We start from the raw sequence: 18,933 nt of genomic DNA on the forward strand, positions 1-18,933 counted from the left end.
GTTTCAGTAGTTCACTATTAAGCCAGCAGGTGGGTTTTTTCCACAAGTCTAATAAAGTTTCCCAGTTCTCTGCATTTACTCATTCATAATCCGTATATGCAGACATATAGGTGATTAAAGTTTTGTCCACAGTATTTACCAAGCTCATCTCTCAACCAGACTGGAAAAAAATAGCTGCTTTCTGGCAAAACAATGCAGAAAAACTTCTAGCACATCAAAGTTCTCCAGTAATGGCTCAGGAGTTCCATAGCAGGAATCATTTTATTTACCCTTTAGTTGTGAATAGCTGACTTCTCAACCATTTTTTAAGTTAAAAATTGAGTTGAAAGGCTTTTTTTCCCCTGTGTCCATATAATGAAGTTTTAATAGGCTACTATGTTCTATTCCTGGCAATTTTCAAAGTAAAGAAATGTAATGCCAATGTTAAATGAATTAACTTCTCTTCTAAGATGCTTCGCTGAAGTGTGGATCATCAGTGAGGGGAAAAAAAAAAAACGGAACAAAAAAAACCCACAAAAAAACCCCATGCAAAACTTGATGCTGCTGTAGGAGCTGTGGAAGCTGACAACGTGTTGTCCTGACCAGCAGTTAAGGCCACTTCTCCTCTGTTACGCTGCCATTTCTGACACTGCTCCCTCCAACTACTGTGTCTTTTCTGTCGCTTTTCCTACTTCAAATGCTTTTTTGCAAGGTACATCCTACAGAAATTGCTTTATGGGTATTTGGTAAACCAGTCTATTTGGCATATCTTGGAACAACACGAGGAGTTGTAGAACAGAGGACAGATATTGCTGGACTGAATCCATCTTGGTTTGTATCTTCAGGTACTCTCTGCTGCTGTTGTTCAGCCTGTGGGCCTTGCAGGGGCTGCTCAAAGGGTGGTCAAAGCAGAAGCAGGTTTGCAGGTACTGTGGGGAGATGTGTGCGTGGGGAAGAAGGCTTCCAACGGCAGCTGCTCCTCCACTGAATGCCTTCAAGGGTCCAGAATGGGGCAGGGGGAGGGAAACAAACCTTAAGCATTAAGTAGGGTAGTGTCTCTCATTGTGTTTGTTGAAGAATTGTCTTCAGTGTTCTTAAAATAGCAAGATTAACTGAAACAGTTCATATAATCCTGGGCTAGTCTTCACTTTCGTGGTCTTTATTTTGAATTTGTAATAAATCAACATTCTCATGACCTTTTAACTACCTACAGTCCTTAATGCAAACTTCATAGAGCAAGATCTGTTCACTTGCTATATAGTGTTTTAACTTCTTAAATTCTAATATTTTTTTAATAAAGTGTTACTGTAACCTTTGTGAACTTTGACTCATTTACTGTCAATAAATAATGAAGACAAAAGGTGATCTTCTTGTGGTTTTTTTTTTTTCAATAGGTGGTTGTAACGAATGGACTGACAATAAAAATGCTGAAGGATTGCCTTCCCGAACGTAAGAGTCACGAAATGCCACTGTGCGTGAAGTGACGAGACCATGGAAGTCTGCACTTCACTTAGGCAGATGCCACGCTGCTTCCCGACTCTCTCGATGGCTGTTGTCAGTTCTGGTGCAAGACTGGAGGGGCCGAGGTGCTGCTTGGTCAGCTGCTGGTGGAGCCGTGGCCCCATCTGCCTGGTTGTGCTGCGTGCTTGATCGTAGAGGAAGGAGAAATCTGGCATCCTAGAGGGCAGAAGATGAAGGCTGTGGCCTGCTCACCAAGGCGTGTGCGGATGGGTTTGTACGTAAAGAACTAATTTGGGCTTGCAGGTGGATTATTCTCATCCTGATGCCTTTCACCATGTCCCATGTGAGGGGCAGGGGTGGCACAATGCTGCTTGCAATAGCAGGGAGCTGCTGCAGCCCCTTCCTACCCTGGGGCTTGGTGTTCCACCACTGCCTCTCCTGCTGTCCCTGCAGCCATCTCCCACCTGGGGAGCGCAGAGAGAGGTGTTGCCTCTCCCTTCCTTCCCTGGGGTGACGACTGCTGCTGCCTCTGAACCGTGCAGTCTCCCGCCTGTGCAGTCTCCTGAAGGGCTCCAGCTCGATGGGCGAATCACCCAGCCCTGAGCTGGCATCATCTCGCAGCTCGGCCATGAAGGAGCAGCAGCTCATGGTGAGTCCACTCGCTTAGGGGAGGACGTGGGATGGGGAGGAGCAGCTGGGTTGTACCCAGCCCGGGCATCCTTCCTGTCATGTTTGCCAGCTGTCTTCTGGTGTTCCCGGCCTCTGTGGCCCAACCGGAGGAAAAAACCCCAGACTTGCTCTCTTTGTGCAAAGCTCTGTGTGATTTAAAGGAAAAGCTGGGTAGAAGTATCCTGCAGAGGAGAAAACTGTGTAGTAGGGGAGGTGAGTCTGGGTAACCTGGCAGGTGGTGGTTAGTCCTTGAGCAGTGATTCTCAGCGTGCCCACCTCTTTGGGATCTGTTTGAGTGACGGATTCATAACAAGCAGCTAAAAGCAGCTGGGATTATAGTCCTGTCTGAGTCCCCACCGTTGCTCCAGGACCTTGGCATCTCTGTGTTGATCAGAGTAAGAGGAGTGCTTTGCAAATGTAATCCTTTCCCAAGTTTCAACTTTCAACCCTGTGGTTCTCTAACATTAAACTGAAGCACTGCCCTCACATTGCGTGGAAACGACTGAGGCAGATGCAGAAACCTCTGCTCAAAGTGGAATCGCTTAAAGTCAGTAATATCCAGAATATCTTGCATTCCTCTCTAATGCAAGAAAAAGCTTTAGCGCTTTGCGTGACCCATCTCCATATGCTGCGCATTTGGGTTTGTGTTCTTACCCTCAGTGGCTACGGCTACCAAGTACAGTGATTAACCGGACTATTCCAGAGGTTACGGCAGTCCAAGAGAGAAACTTCCACTACTCCCTCCTACTCCTGCAGGATTTGGGATTATGGTGTGCAAGATCACATTTTCAAACACTTGTAAGATGAGTTAAGCCTATGGGAATGAGATGCTCGTGATGGTGTCACTCAGACTTGTTTAGGGAGATGATGAAGCTAAGTTAATTGTTGCGTTCTTGTGAATATTAAAAGCTATCCAAAGCCAAGGAGCTCTCCTTGTACTCTGAGATATTCCCAGTGAAGAAATGTTCCTTTGCTGTTGCTGGAATGACTCAAAAACATCTACTACGGTGCTCAAGATTGGGAGCTGTTCATGAAACCCTCATTAAAGTGCCAGGTAGCTTGACTTGTTATTGTGGAAATAAATCTGGTTCCTATAGAAACCAGGTGCCTGTGACTGGTGGGGCCGTGGAGCAAGCCTGTTTCAATAATTGCACGCCCTCCTGATGAGGCATCATCACTTATGTGCATTATGCAGTATTTTACCAGCATCAGCTCTTCTGTCAGGAGCTGCTAAGGGGATGCTGCTGTATTGTGTGAAAGGGAAAACAGCTACGGGGAGGTGAAAATAGACTTTTGCAAATCTCTGTTATTAGCTGAGATGCCAGGGGAAGCTTTTCAGTGGGATTTTGAATTGGTGGTCTTCTCTGGAGACCCTCCACTGGGCGCACAGGTTTGGGATCTGGGACTGTGCGACTTGCCCACAGCCGTGGGGAGTCAGGGCCAGAGCAGGACCCCAGCTTCAGGGAGCCCCATTAATCCCACAACCGATCCATGACACCACACTTTATTGCTTCACCTATAGGTTAAACAGACTGAAATATAGGTGCTCTTGTACTTTATTAATACTAACATGTGTAGCCTGGGTGTTTTAAATCTTTGAGGCAAATTATCGTCTGTATTTCAAAATGGAGCACTATGTTTCTCACTGACTGAGTCGTGGCACAGGGCACTGGCAGTTAATTGCTACTCTATAATCACTCCAGTCCTCTGATGAGTTCCAGCTTCCAAGGAACCCCGTGGGACCTGCACGGATCAGGGCCAACTTGCTCTGATCTGGTTGAACAGGCGCAAAATGATTGCTACCTGGGATTAAACGAAATGGGTACTTAGCGAAATGCAATTCCCTTTCTTTGTCACAGATCACTTTAATCAGTGTTTTGGGGCCACCAGGGGAATCTGTAAGCATGCTCAGCTCTAGGGCTGTTGGTACCATGGTCCCACATCTCCGAAGGTTCCCGCTGGCAGCAGCAATGACGCGGCTGCATTCATTCTGCCGCCTTCTCCATCAATCAGGGGGAGTCTTGCTGTGTTAGAGAGAGGAAGAATTTGTCAAGATAAAAGTGCAAATCCATAGGAGAATTAACTGGTTTAAACTTTACAAACTTCCTTAAACTGTGCAGGCCCTAAGCTTAAGGTTTAACATTGATCAGCAGAAGGGATGCAGCGAGAAGCTGTAGATATCGCTGGTGCGTGCACAGAGCTGAGCCCCGCTGCAGGTAAGTCTGGGTGGCCCGGCACTCGTGAGCCAGGTGTGTGTGCTGTGTGTGCAGGTGGCCCTCCGCATCCGTCCCATCAGCCAGGCAGAAGTGGAGGAGGGAGCTGCCCTCGTCGCCCGCAGCGTGGGTCAGCAGGTGAGCTGGGGGGGCTTGTGCCTGGGCCACGGGGACCGGGGGTCTGCCAGGTGCCACCATGAGACTGCCTCTCCTGGTTCACGTGCAGAGCTTGCTGCCAAATCCTGCAGAACTCCCGGCCTTGCTGTGGCACAGCAGGGATGCGGCTTCCCATGCAAATCACACTTCTTTCCTCCAGTTCGGCATCTTTCACCTCTTGCTCCCCTTTTAAAGAGGCAGAGATTGCAGGAGGTCCCCACCTACCTTTTCCACATCGCTACATCTATTTACATATTTTTATTGTGCCCTTATTTACCTTCTTTTCCAATGTAAATCCCATGATTTTCTGTCGTATTTCAGCTGATCTTTCTCTGAACCCTTTCTGAATGCATACTAATTCTGTGATACACCTTGTCTCTTGTCTCCACGCAGCAGTCAAATGATAGCAGCCCTCAGAAGCAAAGAGAGCATGAGTCTCTCTCTCCTTTTTATGGATTATCTTACAAATGCAATTTTTGTTTAGCACCTTACTCGTGAAACAGCCTTTTTTTTAATTAATTTTTTAAAGCAGCTATTGACCTCACAAAGATATCGGCTTTATTTTTATACAGCTTATTCAGACTTGCATCATCTGCCCTGAGATCTATTTTCTCTAATGGAAACCTGGGAAGGAAATGTGCATTACATTAGTCTGAGTAACTCCTATCTATGAGAGTGAATTTCTCTTAATAATGCAAATAGCTGTAATTATGAAAGCAAATTAATTGACTGGGCAGTTGAAGTACTTAGATTTCTTGCTGTATTTTGATTTACATCATGTTCCCTGCTATTTTTACTCCCAGCCTAACTCATTTAGAGCTGCTTCTGTCTGCTTATTAAGTCTAACTCAAAATTGACTCTTAGTGTCTTGTTATGTTTTAATGCTTCCGTGCAACAGCAGAAGATTTATGCTTTTAGAATACTGCTGGTTAGACAAGGTGTTAGCCCCAGACTGGAAGAGAAGGACTCTTGTGCCCGCGTGGAAACACTGTAAGCAAAATTTGGATGTTACAAGGACCCTTATAATAAAAGGGGTCTGAAAGTGTTACAGACACAGTTTCTAAAGGAAACGTGCTGACCTCATTCTCCAAGCTCTGCTCTTGGCTGTCACACTCGCATGTGCACGTGATTACGTCTCAGCCCATCTTCTGCGGGCAAATGCTGTTGCCGAGGCTAAACCAGGAGTTCCCTTCGGAGTTTGTTCTTGGGTTGCTTCGGGTCTTAAGGCCTGAGCTGGACCAGTGAAAACTAAAGAACTGGAAAAAAAAAAAAAAAAGTCACTCTGGTAATTGAAAACTTTCAGATCAGAATTAGAGATACTCATTAGAGACTTGGAACTTAGCAGGAAATGCAAAAGGAAAAGAAAAAACAAAGTCTTGACATTTCCTGAACACCCATGGACACATCTCCTAGACACTTGTCTCTCTCCCATGCCTGGGACACCAGTGCAGTTACTCTGTAGGTCAAGCAGTGGTTGATCTGTGCTCTAATTGCTTATCTAACAACCTGTGTGCCTGAGAGGGAGTGAAAGCTGCGCTGGAGCAGGAGGCCCAGGGTTCTCTGTCCCTTCCCTTGAGGCTTGAGCATCTTGTGAGCCGTTTCAGTGGAGGAGAAAGAATACCATTCTCCACAGTAATTATATAGATTTAAATAATAATTATTATTTAAATAATAATTTAAATTATTAAAATAGATAAAATAGGGATTTGATAGATAAAATAGATCCTAAGGGACTGAAAAGAAACAGAACCAGTTCAGTAACCTGCTGCAACTCCTCTCCCACCTTTGTTTTTTCCTTAACAAAAGCCGGAAATGGAACGACGTTTCTGTCCTTAAGCGATGCAGATATTTCTATCAGTCCTTCTGCAGCCAAGGCTTTGGAAGATGACTTTGGGCACTTTTACTCCTGAGGAACTTAACTATTTTCTTTCACAGCTCCTCTGTCTGAATCTTGGCTGAAAACCGAGGTAAGAGGTCCTGACTCCCCGCTTGCATGGGGGTTGGTCGGGTATCATGTCCATGCAACCACCGCTATTACCCGATGCCAGCGACTGTTTGACTGCACAACGGACCTTCAAAGCATTTTGCAGCAGCTACTGGTTCTCCAAATTACAGAAACTGCAACATCGGTTACAAAACAAAGCTTGTCGGCCTCCGCATTGTGCACATATGCGTGTTTTCCACGCAAAGCTGTAGTGCGATGGTCCTTTGGCCAAGAGATGCGACAGTGATAGTGCCATAAGAAATCCCAACAGGCTGTTGACCAAGCCCAGACATAACGGTGGTTCTTCTGACTTTATTTTATGATAGACGGTGGTCCTGATGGATCCAAGTGAAGATCCAGATGATGTCTTGCGAGCTAACAGATCCCGAGAAAAAACGTTTGTATTTGACATGGTTTTTGATCACAGAGCAACCCAGGTAACATCCTTCCCCCCCCCCCTTTTTTTTTTAACCAAAATGCTCAACATTAGAATTGTTTTCCTTGCTTAGATGGATGTTTTTAGCAGGTGAGTAGAACTGCACATCCCAGAGGCCATGTGTCATCCAGCTAAAAGGTGATGACGCTGAAGGTGAGAGGACTGTGCGGGTTTTCCTGTTGTCAGAGAAGCGGGGAGATGGGCAGCATTCCGTCCGCCTCTCCCTCCCGCATCGGGACTCCCCAGGTGCAACACACCTGAGCACAGATGAAGAGCTTTCTCTCCCGAGGTCTCCGGTGAATGAGATCATTGTCACGTTGCTTGGCTCCATTGCTCGCGCACGCCTTCCCTGGGCCTCTTTTGTTTTACCAGCTCAGGAGCTGAGCTCTAGTGCCCTTACTGAGCTGTGTTGTGCAGACAGACGAGGCGCGGTATGAGGATTTCATCAGCACCTGCGTTTTGTGATCCCCATGGTGTGACTGCAGCCTTGCTGCTTACAGGCAATTCGGTCATCTGTGTTCTCTTTCACATGAAGCTCCAGTGTAGCACCCTTGGATACTACCTAAGACCATTTTGGAGGCCCTTCTCAATAAAGGATAAGGTCAGGGAGAGAATTTACTCCCTTCTTCAGCAGATGCAAAGAAAAAGCAAAGCATTCCATGTTCAGAGTCCAAGAAAATAATCAAATTTAAGGACATTTATTTTAGTAAGCTCCTGCATCTTGCCTGCCTTTAGAAAATTCAACAAACCTCTGTGCTTTTCTGCTCATTTTGATGATGTGTCAAAATTCAAATAGTTCACAAATTATTCCAAAGCCCAGGAATTTTGTAAAGCATAGTGAGAAAATCATGGGGAATGCAATTAAGTATAGATTGTTTGGACAGCTGTTACGCCTGACCATAAGTTTATGCTTTTTTGACTGAATTAGGAGGAAGTCTATGTATCCACGGCCAAAAGCCTGATAGGAGGAGTCATTTCTGGCTACAACGCAACCATTTTTGCATACGGTCCAACAGGTAAAGTAGTCCCTGTAGCTGTACTGCTCCAGATGAATCAAATGCATCTGTACAAACCAGAGATGAACTATAATGCCAATTAATTGCTTACTGTGAGGACAAGACTGAAGCGTTAAAAGGCCACTCTCATTGAGAAGTGTGGATCTTCCTTTAATGCTAAAGTAACAGCAAAGCTGCTCAGTTTGAGAAGTCACTTAACTGAGGTGGAATTCAGTGGAGACAAATCTTCCCGTTAAAGAGGAGGAGGGGTGAGGGCATCTGTGCAATGCTGGAGACTGATCTCAGGAGAACAGAGACACCTGCAGAAAGCACCTATAGACTACAGACTGTATGAAAATACATTTCTGCTCTGGCTCTGAACACCAAGGTGGGCAGTTAACCTACCTATCCGCCCATCTGCGAGTCCCCTTCCTACCCATTTTGGATGGCACATGCCATGTCTTTCCTGCAGCACTGTCCTTGTGGGGTGAGAAACTGGAGGAAGTTAGGGGATGAAGGACAGAAATCAGTAGGAAACCAGGCTTTATTTGTTATGGAAGCTTGCTCAAGTGGAAATTGGTCTTTGCTGCTCTTCTTTTATTAACAGGAGCAGGAAAAACCTACACAATGCTAGGGACGGACTGTGAGCCAGGGATTTACATCTGCATTCTTGATGACCTCTTTAAGGCCCTTGAAGCTACCACCGAGGAGATGGATTACAGAGTCTCCATGTCCTACCTGGAGGTGAAGTGTCTGTGTTGCCCTGGACCCAAGCTCTGTGGGAATTCTGCCAGCCCCTGGGAGCAGGCGAAATGGGAAGTGGGGTGTCCAAGTCTCTCCATCGTGCGGCGCTCCCCTTGGGCTGTACAGCTTGAACTTTCCCTTCTTCCCTTCTACCCCAAAGAAATACAGGAGCAACTCAACCTTCTTTGCAGATCTAAGGTCTCGATGCTAATCTCACACCAACCCCTTGATTCTTGCCCTCAGATCTATAACGAAGTCATCCGTGACCTCCTGAACCCATCTTCAGGGTTCTTAGACCTGAGAGAGGACTCCAGAGGCAGCATCCAGATAGCAGGAATTACAGAAGTCTCCACTACAAATGCTCAGGAGGTACCTGGGGCTACAGTCCATGGTGAGGAGAAAGGGAGGGGGATTGTGCTCGCATGCAACAGTGTTTTAAAGTTTCTCGATGCTTTCCCATTGCCTGTGCCTTACTCGGTAGCAAGGACCTTGTGTAGCAGGACCTCAGTGGAGCTGGATTAATGTGATGAATGGTATGGAAAGGGCTGATCATGGAGCCCTGCGAGTGGCTAAAATCCCCAGCTAACCTCCTGCTAGCTCTGCTTCCCCAGGGTGCATGCTGCTTTCCTGGAAGGACAAGTGTTTTGATTCATGTATACATCTGTCATTTGGAGAGGGAGAAGAGATAACGAAACCCCCTTGAGCTACACTGATGTGCACTTCTACACATGCCTTGGGCATTGAGATAAAACAGGGCTCCCAGGAAAACAGCCCCAAACCCAACAAACCCACGCTGGCAAGGTCACAAGCCAAAGGGGGAGATCTGGGGAAAATCAAGAGCAAAACCCCTGCTAGCGTGAGCGGGACCAGAGTTTGCCTGTGCCCGGGGCGAGAGGGTCAGTCTGCTGCTTGTCGTGCTGTGGCTCAGGCAGAGCTGTACATCTCTGCGTGCTGTTCTGCATCGTTTAGATCATGCAGCTATTAATGAAAGGAAACAAGCAGCGCACCCAGGAACCCACTGCTGCCAACAAGACATCCTCCCGCTCGCACGCGGTGCTGCAGGTGACGGTGACGCTGAGAAGTGAACGGAAGGCGATCGGCGAGGAAGTGCGAATGGGAAAGCTTTTCATGGTCGACTTGGCTGGGTCGGAGAGAGCAGCCCAGGTACGGCTGGAGCTCGGCAGCTTTTGGTGAGATCAGGCTGGACTCCCTGGCCTGCCGTGTAGGGTCTGCCTGCATGTCCTCATCCCTGGGGACACCAGCACTGTGTGTTTCTCTGTTGCTTTAGAGCAGTAGTTTGTACCTGAGACGGCCTGAAAATAAGACAAAGTTGTTTGATACCAGTAACATCTTTTATTAGACCAACTAGTGTAACTGGAAAAATGTAAACCAGCTTTTGGGTGCAGCCTTTTCTCCTGTCTGAAAAAGGCAGGAGCAAATTTCACATCTAAAGAGAAGCTGAGGTCTGTTAGGCAGGGATCGGCTGGGCTGCTGGAGAGGAAGCTGGTACCACTGGAATACAGGGATGCCGGTGAGGTGGAGAGTAAGGCAGCTGGCTTTTATGGAGAGAAGGAAATGCTGGAACTCGGGGAGGTGATTTGAGGGAGAGAGATTTTACATACCCAGTAAAGGTCACCCTACTGTGACCAGGAATTCTGGAGTGATGTAGTTATGCATCTTAATTTTTTGAAATAATCTTTAGAAGATAATTAATAGCTACCTTTTCAGAACCAAGAGGTCAGAGCTGGGTCATCTTTTCCAAAAAATGTACTCCTACCAGCACCTCTCTGCCTCAGAGTGGGGTTTAACCCCTCACTTTCAGGTTGCTTTTGCAGGAGGCATTGCTTTGACGTCCAAACCTTGGCCCTGGTGATGCCACGCATCTTCCCCAAGTGCACAACCCACCCTTCTGAAGCGCGTGCTTTGTCTGTCTGTCCCCCCTCCTTCCCTGCCCTCCCAACAGACTCAGAACCAGGGCAAGAGGATGAAGGAAGGAGCCCACATCAACCGCTCGCTGCTGGCTTTGGGCAACTGCATCAATGCTTTGAGCGAGAAGGGGGGCAGCCGGGCCCAGTTTGTCAATTTTCGAGACAGCAAACTCACGCGCCTGCTGAAGGTACTGTACACCGCGAGTCAGCAGGGAGCTCCACAGCTGCTGGTATCGCCACCCAGATCGGACACGGCTTGAGAGCTGATCCTGGAATATCTCTGTGTATTGTCTTTATCCAGCTTAGAACGCTCCTCCAGGTTCTTGCATGAGCTCCGCAATGCAGTCAGGGCTTGAATCAAACCGCTCTCTCTCTAACAAGCATGTTGTCTGTGATCTCTGTGGTTAAGGAGGAACGGTTAAGGAAATCCTATAGATTTGGGTTCTAAGTCTCTAGGCTTGTAGGTGACCAGTGATACATATTTTTTTTTAATTAACTTACTACCTTTGAATGTTTCATCCCTACTGTAAGATTTGGCTGAAATTGGCCAATAAATTTGGATGTTGCTGGGGCAGGAGGAAGAAAGACTGAGAGTGACTGTGTGCTGTCGTAAGCTGTCTCTCCCTTAGGAAACCAGAAATCTTGCAGACGCGCTCTTTGCTACACTGGTTATTTTATGGATACTTTACAACCTCATTTATGAACCTCACCTCAGGCCTTGGTTCCAAGCTACCACTGCCGCTGCATGACAGATGTGTTTTCTAGGGGATGCTGGGGAGGAGAAGAGATGGAGGGAAAGGCAGGCTTCTGGTGTGAGCAGAACTGAGACGCTGCCAGCGCATTTGTGGAAATTGTGATTTTCTTGCAAAAAATCTTCTTCTGTAGAAAGTTAATTACTTATTGATTTTGCTGTTGGTGGAGAGAGAGCCTAACGAATGGTCTTTTACCAGCACTTCCTTCACTCCTAATTGGGATTCTCCACCAGAATCTCAATGAACCACAGGGGTACCCAGCCATGGTGGTTACCACCGAGCAGCGAGCCCCTGTCGTGTCCATACTAACCACATCAACGTCGCATCCCTCTAGGACTCCTTAGGGGGCAACAGCAGGACTGTTATGATTGCACATATCAGCCCAGCCAGTACCTCCTTTGAAGAATCTTGAATGACCTTGATCTATGCCTATCGAGCGAAAAACATCAAGACACAGGTAAGTGAGCAAACAACTCGCAAGGGGTGGGGGTTAGAGATTAAAAGCTTGCAAAGTGGAAAGATATAGTGGATGAAGAGAGAAAAGCTTGAGGAGGGGCAGTGCAGGATGATATGGAAGCTCAGTGTGAGTGACAGAAGGGAAGAAAAGCAGATGAAGAGAGCGGTGGAAAACAAAGCGTGTGGGTCGTGGATGAGAAGAGGAATATGAGGGTCAAAACAAGGGAGCAGAATAATGGAAAGGCAGAGGATGATGTGCCTGGTACGGACCTGGGTGCAGAACCTAAGGAATGATGGTCAGAAGATGGATATTGGGAGGGTAGCGTATAGGGAATGTCCCAGTGCGGATGCTGGGCCTGGAAGAGGAACTGAGGGCAGCAGAAAGGAGGAATAAAGTGGACAGACTTGTGGGGTCATGGCAGATGAACAGCGGTCTACAACAGGGTTTTCACTTTTTGTGGATCTCTGTGTTTTCCCTGTGGACAGAGGGTCCCTGGCTTTTCTCTGTTACATTTCAGGAATTTCCCAGAATTATTGAAAACCACTAATTTACAGTTTCCTCACTCATGAGGGGAAATTTTTCCCCATCACTGGACTCGGTGCCCCTCCAACTGAAAGCATAGCTTTGTCTGCAGCCGTTGTACCAGTAAAAGTCCGTGGGACAAATCTCATGTATTCTGGCTCACCAGGTAAAATGTAACCTGCAGAACGTCTCCTGCCACATCGACCAATACACCAACATCATCGCGGACCTCCGCAGGGAGATAGAACGTCTGAAGGAGAGGGTCAAAAGCCAGGAGAAGGAGAAAAGTGCAGCCAGCTCCGACCTCGGGGATCTGCAAGGTAGAGCCAGGAGCAAGAACTATTCTGGGGTATCTGGAGGGAAGGGAGGTTGGAGAGGAGCTGTATGGATGTGTGGTGGTAGCACTTGTTGGGCCTCCATGCAGACTTAGTGGGGAGAAGCCGGTTCAACAGTGCTTGTAGAGCAGCCGAGCGGAGAACGCAGTCTGATGGGTGGAAGAGGCAGGCAGGGGAAATGGAGTTGTTTTCCTGTGTGAGCCTGTGTGATGTGCTGTGTGATGCTGAACAACACATTCAACATTCTGAGTACCTTCCCCAACAGTAAAATGTGTTAAATTTCACAAACTTGCCCTTGAAAAGAGCTTTGACATCAAGTGGTGGCAAGTCCTGACTCTTAGAGAGAGGTGACTGAGTTTGTAGCCTGCACCATCACAGGCTCCGAGGCTGTGTCAGGACATGGAACTCTGTTGTATGGTTGGTTGCACTTAATTAAAAAAAAATAAAATAGGGAGAGGGACAGGGCAAAGCTTCTAAAACATTGATTGTTCTGCCCTGGGGATTGTTCCTTTTGTGGAAAGGGGGAAGAGATGTCCCTGCAATGCAGTGTCCTCTTAATACTCCAAAAAGCAGTAGCAATGAGACCTATTTGTTGTTAATGATACAATCATAAAGGTAGATCAGATTTCTTAAGCACGTGATTAACTTCAAGAGACCATAGAATGGAGCAGAGTCCTACAAACGAACACCTTGTAACATGTGAAATGAACACCTTGTAACACGGTGACTGAGTGGCGTGGTCCCAACGTAGTTTATTGAGGACTTGGCAGAAGTTGACTTGGCCTAACTTTAGATCAGAAATGTCTTCTTGTGCAGTAGAGAGGCACCAAGGCTCCGAGGCACACAGTGGCCCAGTGATGAACACCTTGCGGGCGCAGCTGATGGGGGCTTTTGGGGAGCAAATGGAGATGCGTCGCAGCCTTATGCAGCTGGAAAATAACAACATTGAGCTGCACGTTGATACCTGCAGGCACCTGCTAACGATCACAGAGTGAGTAGCTTTGAGCATGACTTATACGTGGACCTCCAAACTCACCATGAGAAATGCTCATATCCCACGGTCCCCCGCAAAAAATGACGAAAGGCTGTTGTTAAAGAGAGTATTTACTTGTTCAAGCAGAAAGATCAAGTGTAGGTTTGAGATTTACCTATGTGAGGAGGAAAAACGTGGCAGGGTGGTGGTCTGCAAAAGGTACCCAGGTACCTAGATTAAGCCCATGAAACTCTGAGCCTTAGGTCAAGGTGCTACATTTGCAACAGGTGATTTCAGCTATTGAGAAACACATCCCTAATCCCTCCTGGTGCTTGAAAGGGACTGCAGCCTGCACATGGTCCTGCACTGCAGTGCAATTGCCCAATATAGCTCTGTAAGGCAACCAGCTACCTCCATCATAAAGTTCAAGCTCAAGACTAAAAGTATAAATGGCAGATGCCTCACCTCTGTTTGGGCCTTATTCTGGACCTGAGTTTTAATGGAAAAACTGGATGGCAGCGCAGACTGGGACTGTTGGTCCTTACACATTCCTGTCACCCTGTGTTTGTGAAGTGTTTTCCACCAAGATGCACTGCATCTGGGCATGATTTCATGTCAGAGAAAGCAGCGGCATCCCTTTCTTCTGGATAAATTATAAGTAGATATCAGTTCCCTCTCATTATCGCTAGTCACCCACCAAATGCCTCTAAATTTTAAAGTCCCTGAGGATTTGGGTCATTTGTAGTTAAAACAGTCTTCAAGACATTAAAGATATTTAACAAGTACCTGTGAACAGGCAACAGTTTGTCTTGAGGTGGGAAAAAGCACTGTTCTTGCCATAGAAAGATCACATAGGAGGCCTGCCTTAGACTTCCACATGGGGGAAAGCAAATTGCGATCTTCCGCATGGTTTGTCCAGTTTCAGAGCAGTGTGGACTACTTAGATCTGCTGCTGTTGTGCAAGCAGTTGGGCAGACACAACGAAGGGCTATGCAGGCATCGTTAGAGTTGTGTCCCCATCTCACAGAAGTTCCTTGCTTTTTTTGCTAGCAGCTGGGAACGCGAGAAGGCTCAGGGTGCACGCAAGTGTGACAAGCCAGCGAAGGAGGAGAAAGATGAAAACACAGAGGAGGAAGACAGGGAAGTGGATATCATAGATTCACCTGAACCTCCTCAAGTGACAGTAGCAAGAGAAGAGATCGACCTGCTGCTGGCAGAACAGTGCAAGATGGCGGCCCTGAAGGTGAGGAGGTGAAGGTGTCCTTATAGTCGCAAGTCTGACCTCTGCCCGGAGGGTCCTGGAGGGCAGGATGGCTGCAGCGTAACTCGGAGAGGTTCTTGGGGGTTTGGACTAGCTACGTGAAAGCCCTGTGGCACCTGCATTGCAGCTGGACTCCTAAATACCTTGGGCTGCTGAAGGGAGCAGCATGGAAACACTGATGCTTGCATCCTGCCTCTGTCCCTGTTTTTTTTAGGATGAGGGAAAATCACAAACCCACTGTCTGTGCTTCCCCACCCGTAAGTGAGCTAATTTTTCACATTTCCCCCTTCAGGGACACTTTGAGGATTTGTCGCTCACTAGTTGTTCAATGTTTTGGTAATCACTTCTGGTGATTTTTTCTTTTTTTTTTCTTTCTTTTTTTTTCTTTTCCTGTTTGGTAGCCAATGTTAACATTTGTGAGTTCCTCTAGGCAAGGACTGTGCATCTGGGTATATCTGCCGTGACCCAAACGTGGTGGCTGCTAGTAGAATAAGCAAAATACATTTTGTAGATGTTACTTTAATCTCAGCGTGAAGGACACAGCATGGATTTGCTCAGATACCTTTGTTATCCCAAGGAAGCCAAACTGCCTTGACAACCCCCTATCTACCTTTTTCAGACAGAGCTGGAGCAGCACTTAGCACACGCTAAGAAAAAAGCTTCCCAGCTGGAAGAGCTTTTGCCCAGACAAATCACCAGTGAGGATCAGCAGGAGGTGCTAAGGCTCCTCTGCAGAGCCCATGAGCTTGAGCTTGGCAACGCAGAGCTGCAGGCAAATACACTGTACAAGGAGAATCTACTGTGCCAGAAGGATTTTGTGATCCAGCGACTTCAGCAGCACATGCTACTCTGTGAAGAAATTATTCAGCACCAGCAGATGCTGATAAAAGGTAAAGCAGCACCTTTGCTCCTACTCTGTCATTTTCTCTGAGCTTTGTTTTCTGATGACAAGGTGGAGAACAATCCACCCAGAAAACCTTGTCTTGGATGTCCTGACTCCACAGTTCTCAGCTGTTTATCTAGGAGCGGTCTTTAACTCTTCCTTCCCATCTCTGCTCCAGCCCAGAACATTCCTGTCCCAGAGATGCTGGCGAGGCTACACCACCTGCACCTCTCTGAGCTGGAGGAGGGGACGCTGAACCGCCTGCTTCTGCTACATTCAGTGATGTCCAGCATGCTCAGGGTACAGCAGAGCAGACCTTTGTGGTGGAGAATCCACACTGTCCCATGATCTTGTGTCATGGCCATAGATTCTTAGGCACTCAATGCCTGGCTGGGTCCTGGTGCCAGTCAGGAGCTGTTCTGTAAAACAGAACTTTGTTTTACGAACATGTCATCTCTCTAGAGCTCTGCTCTCCTTCCTTTTGACTCAGAGAGCTAGTAAGGCTTTTAGAGACAGAAAAGGAGCCAGGCAGGGCTGTGCATGAGCGGGCATGTTCATCCTCCCAGTTGCTGTTGCGTTAGTTTTGAGAGAGATAACTGGCTTGGTGGCAAGCAGGAAAGCAAATGTTAGATGGCCAAACATGCAGCTCTCCAAGTGATGGCTGAAGGAGACCATCGTCTCTGGAGGCCTCTGCTTGCTCATGGCACAGTTGTTACTGAGGTCTTCAGGTCTTTTCTGCAAGAAGGGAAAGATGTTGCTGGCTCCTTTGTCTCTGGAAAACTTGTGTGTGATTTGAGACGGTAAGGGACTGCCAGGAAATTGCCAGTCTTCAGCAGGGAGTCCAAGCAGTAGTGTCTCTTGTTTATTGTGATTGCCTAGAATGAATGGGGCAAGGAGTTGGGTTTCACCTTGAATAATAAACTTAATGCTGGTCATGTTGTTATATGAGAGATTAAGCTACTTCGAATGCTCTTCCACGGGAGGGGAGCAAACAGCAGGTGGCTGGAACTATGGCAAAGCACATGAGGTATCAAGAGTGTCTTTGTGACCGCAGGCTGGGAGTCAGGGCTAGAGGAGAGGCTAGAGATGAGAAAAACCTGCTGAGGATCTCATTCTTCCCTCTTCCTGCAGCCCCGCAACAGCCCTTTTCTGGATGTAAGTCAGCATCTGAATCTAAATAAAGATGAGGTCAGAGAGCACCTACCTGGGAAGGTGGAGGATGTTCCCTGGGGGGGGAAGTTCGACATTCCCTCCATCACCCTTGAGTCAGACAGGTAATGTGAACCTTTCTCATTATTAGACTTATTCTCTAGGGTATGGGGACCTGGCAGCTCCCAGCTAAGTCCCCAGAGATGGTGGATATCAAACTGGAAGAACCTCCAGAAACTGGAATCTGTAAGAAAACAGTTTCCTGCTACACTGCTCTTGCACCGTAGCTCTGTGTTTTAGCAGGAAGTTTCTCTAGCTCTATATGGGAGATACACAGCCACGGGTGATGTTTGGATTTGCTTCTGTTGACTGGCAAGCATTTAAAGCAAATAAAGTAGCAAAGTCTGTGAGGATCGGGGGACAAAATCTCTCTTCTTCACGAATCCTGAAGTCCTTCCTTACTGCGTTCTTTATTACCACATTTACCTTCTGGCTTTCGCCACAACTTGAGAGCTCTCATCTAGACATGTTTCATCTCTCCCTGTTGATAAAGGGTCTGTTAACCTCTTGAGGTATTCTTTTCACAGTGGCAGCTGCAGATCATCTAAAACGATGCCCTGTAGAAAGGAGGGGGTCTCTGGATACCCATCTCAGCCCAACTTTCTCTGGTTTGCCAAAAAGCCCAGCTCAGCAGGTCAGTATGGCAGGAACTGAATTCAAGGCACATTTTTCATGGGTAGCACCTTGCTCTTGTGATGACAGAACATGCACAGCAGCTAAATCTATTGTATGTGAGGAAGGTAAACCTTGGCAGGCAATAAAATCACTCCTAAAGCACTGGCCTTGGGTTTAAAGCCTGGGATTTACTGAAGAGGCTGAGGCTTAGCTGCCACCTCCAATCCAGGCTCTCCCTCTGTACGAATCGCCCAGTTTCCAGTGTGTCCAGTGGCATGATGGGATTTGTAAATAGAGATGCACCATGCAGTCTGGTGTGAGGGGACCTGTGTTGTCCAGGATGATCACCTCCATTTATGCCATTAATTGATCTGCTGGGCCCTGATCTGATGACTCTCTGGTGAGACCAATGTCACTCAGCACCGTGGAACAGGAGGGAGAGTCTGGAGCTCATCAGTCTCTTACTTGCCGGCTGACTCATATTTTAGCCTTAGCTCTATATGGGAGATACACAGACAAAAAGCTCTGCCTTTGTTTCTCTGTACACAGAAGTTGTTATAACAATATTTCAGGTGAAATTTAATGTCTTCTGAATGTCTGAAAGTGCTGTGAAGAGGAGAAGTGTAAAAGCTTTGAATGAAAAGCAGATTGTGCTGCAATTGCTTTGATTTTTAGCAGAAACCAACAGGTGTTGCTGCAGGAAAGATGACTCCCAGGCTGCATTCCCCCACCTCTCCAGACTTGCATGGGAAAAAGTCACCTGCAGACATTGCTGCTGTTCCGCGGAGTCTGGAGACCTTGAAGGAAATTGCTGCAAACACCAAAAGCATCTCCCTCATTGCAGCCAGTCGCCGTTCCAGAGCCCAGAACGGAGGCCTTGGGAGTGAAGTCTCCTCAGCGCGCTTCTCTGAGGAGGATATGCTTGAGCTGAAGCATCTAGAGGCCATTTCCACCCCAGGCTGTCAGACGAGAGACAATGCAAGTATGAGGAGTCTGCTGTTGGAGCCCGCAGTCGGAAGCCAGCTGTGTGCTCCAGCCAGGGGAGCGCTGGAGAACAGTAGAGACCGGGAGATGTCTGCTGAGAGGACAGCTGGAAAGAAAACATCTCGCTCTCTTGAACCAAACTTCCCCAGGGTAGTTCCTTTGTGTTTCTTTCTAAAGGGAATGCGTTGAGCTGAAGGCATAGACCCAGTGGAGCTAGGGTGGCTTTTGAATACAGTAAGAGAAACATAGGACAAACTGCATGAGGAAATAAGTTAAATATCTTTATTCTTCTATAATGTCCTTGATCTTCTGCCTAAACTGCAAGCAAAGCCAAAGTCAGGTGGGAAGGGAATCTTTCTGGTACAATATGGCAACAG

At 47.3% G+C, this 18,933-nt stretch overlaps 1 protein-coding gene across 1 annotated transcript; it reads left to right on the forward strand.

Moving 5' to 3' along the window:
- The first annotated feature begins 2,020 nt into the window (after window positions 1–2,020).
- Window positions 2,021–18,745, forward strand: KIF19 (kinesin family member 19). The gene is given in 17 exon segments (XM_075436080.1): window positions 2,021–2,089; window positions 4,380–4,460; window positions 6,789–6,899; window positions 7,827–7,914; window positions 8,501–8,637; window positions 8,881–9,006; window positions 9,607–9,801; window positions 10,601–10,753; window positions 11,652–11,774; window positions 12,463–12,616; window positions 13,430–13,622; window positions 14,658–14,847; window positions 15,485–15,755; window positions 15,927–16,048; window positions 17,062–17,143; window positions 17,485–17,591; window positions 18,248–18,745. Coding segments are annotated over 17 exon segments (2,700 nt in total).
- The last annotated feature ends 188 nt before the right edge of the window (window positions 18,746–18,933 follow it).

Source organism: Opisthocomus hoazin, chromosome 15, assembly GCF_030867145.1.
Source record: "Opisthocomus hoazin isolate bOpiHoa1 chromosome 15, bOpiHoa1.hap1, whole genome shotgun sequence".
In the NCBI taxonomy this organism is placed as follows: domain Eukaryota; kingdom Metazoa; phylum Chordata; class Aves; order Opisthocomiformes; family Opisthocomidae; genus Opisthocomus; species Opisthocomus hoazin.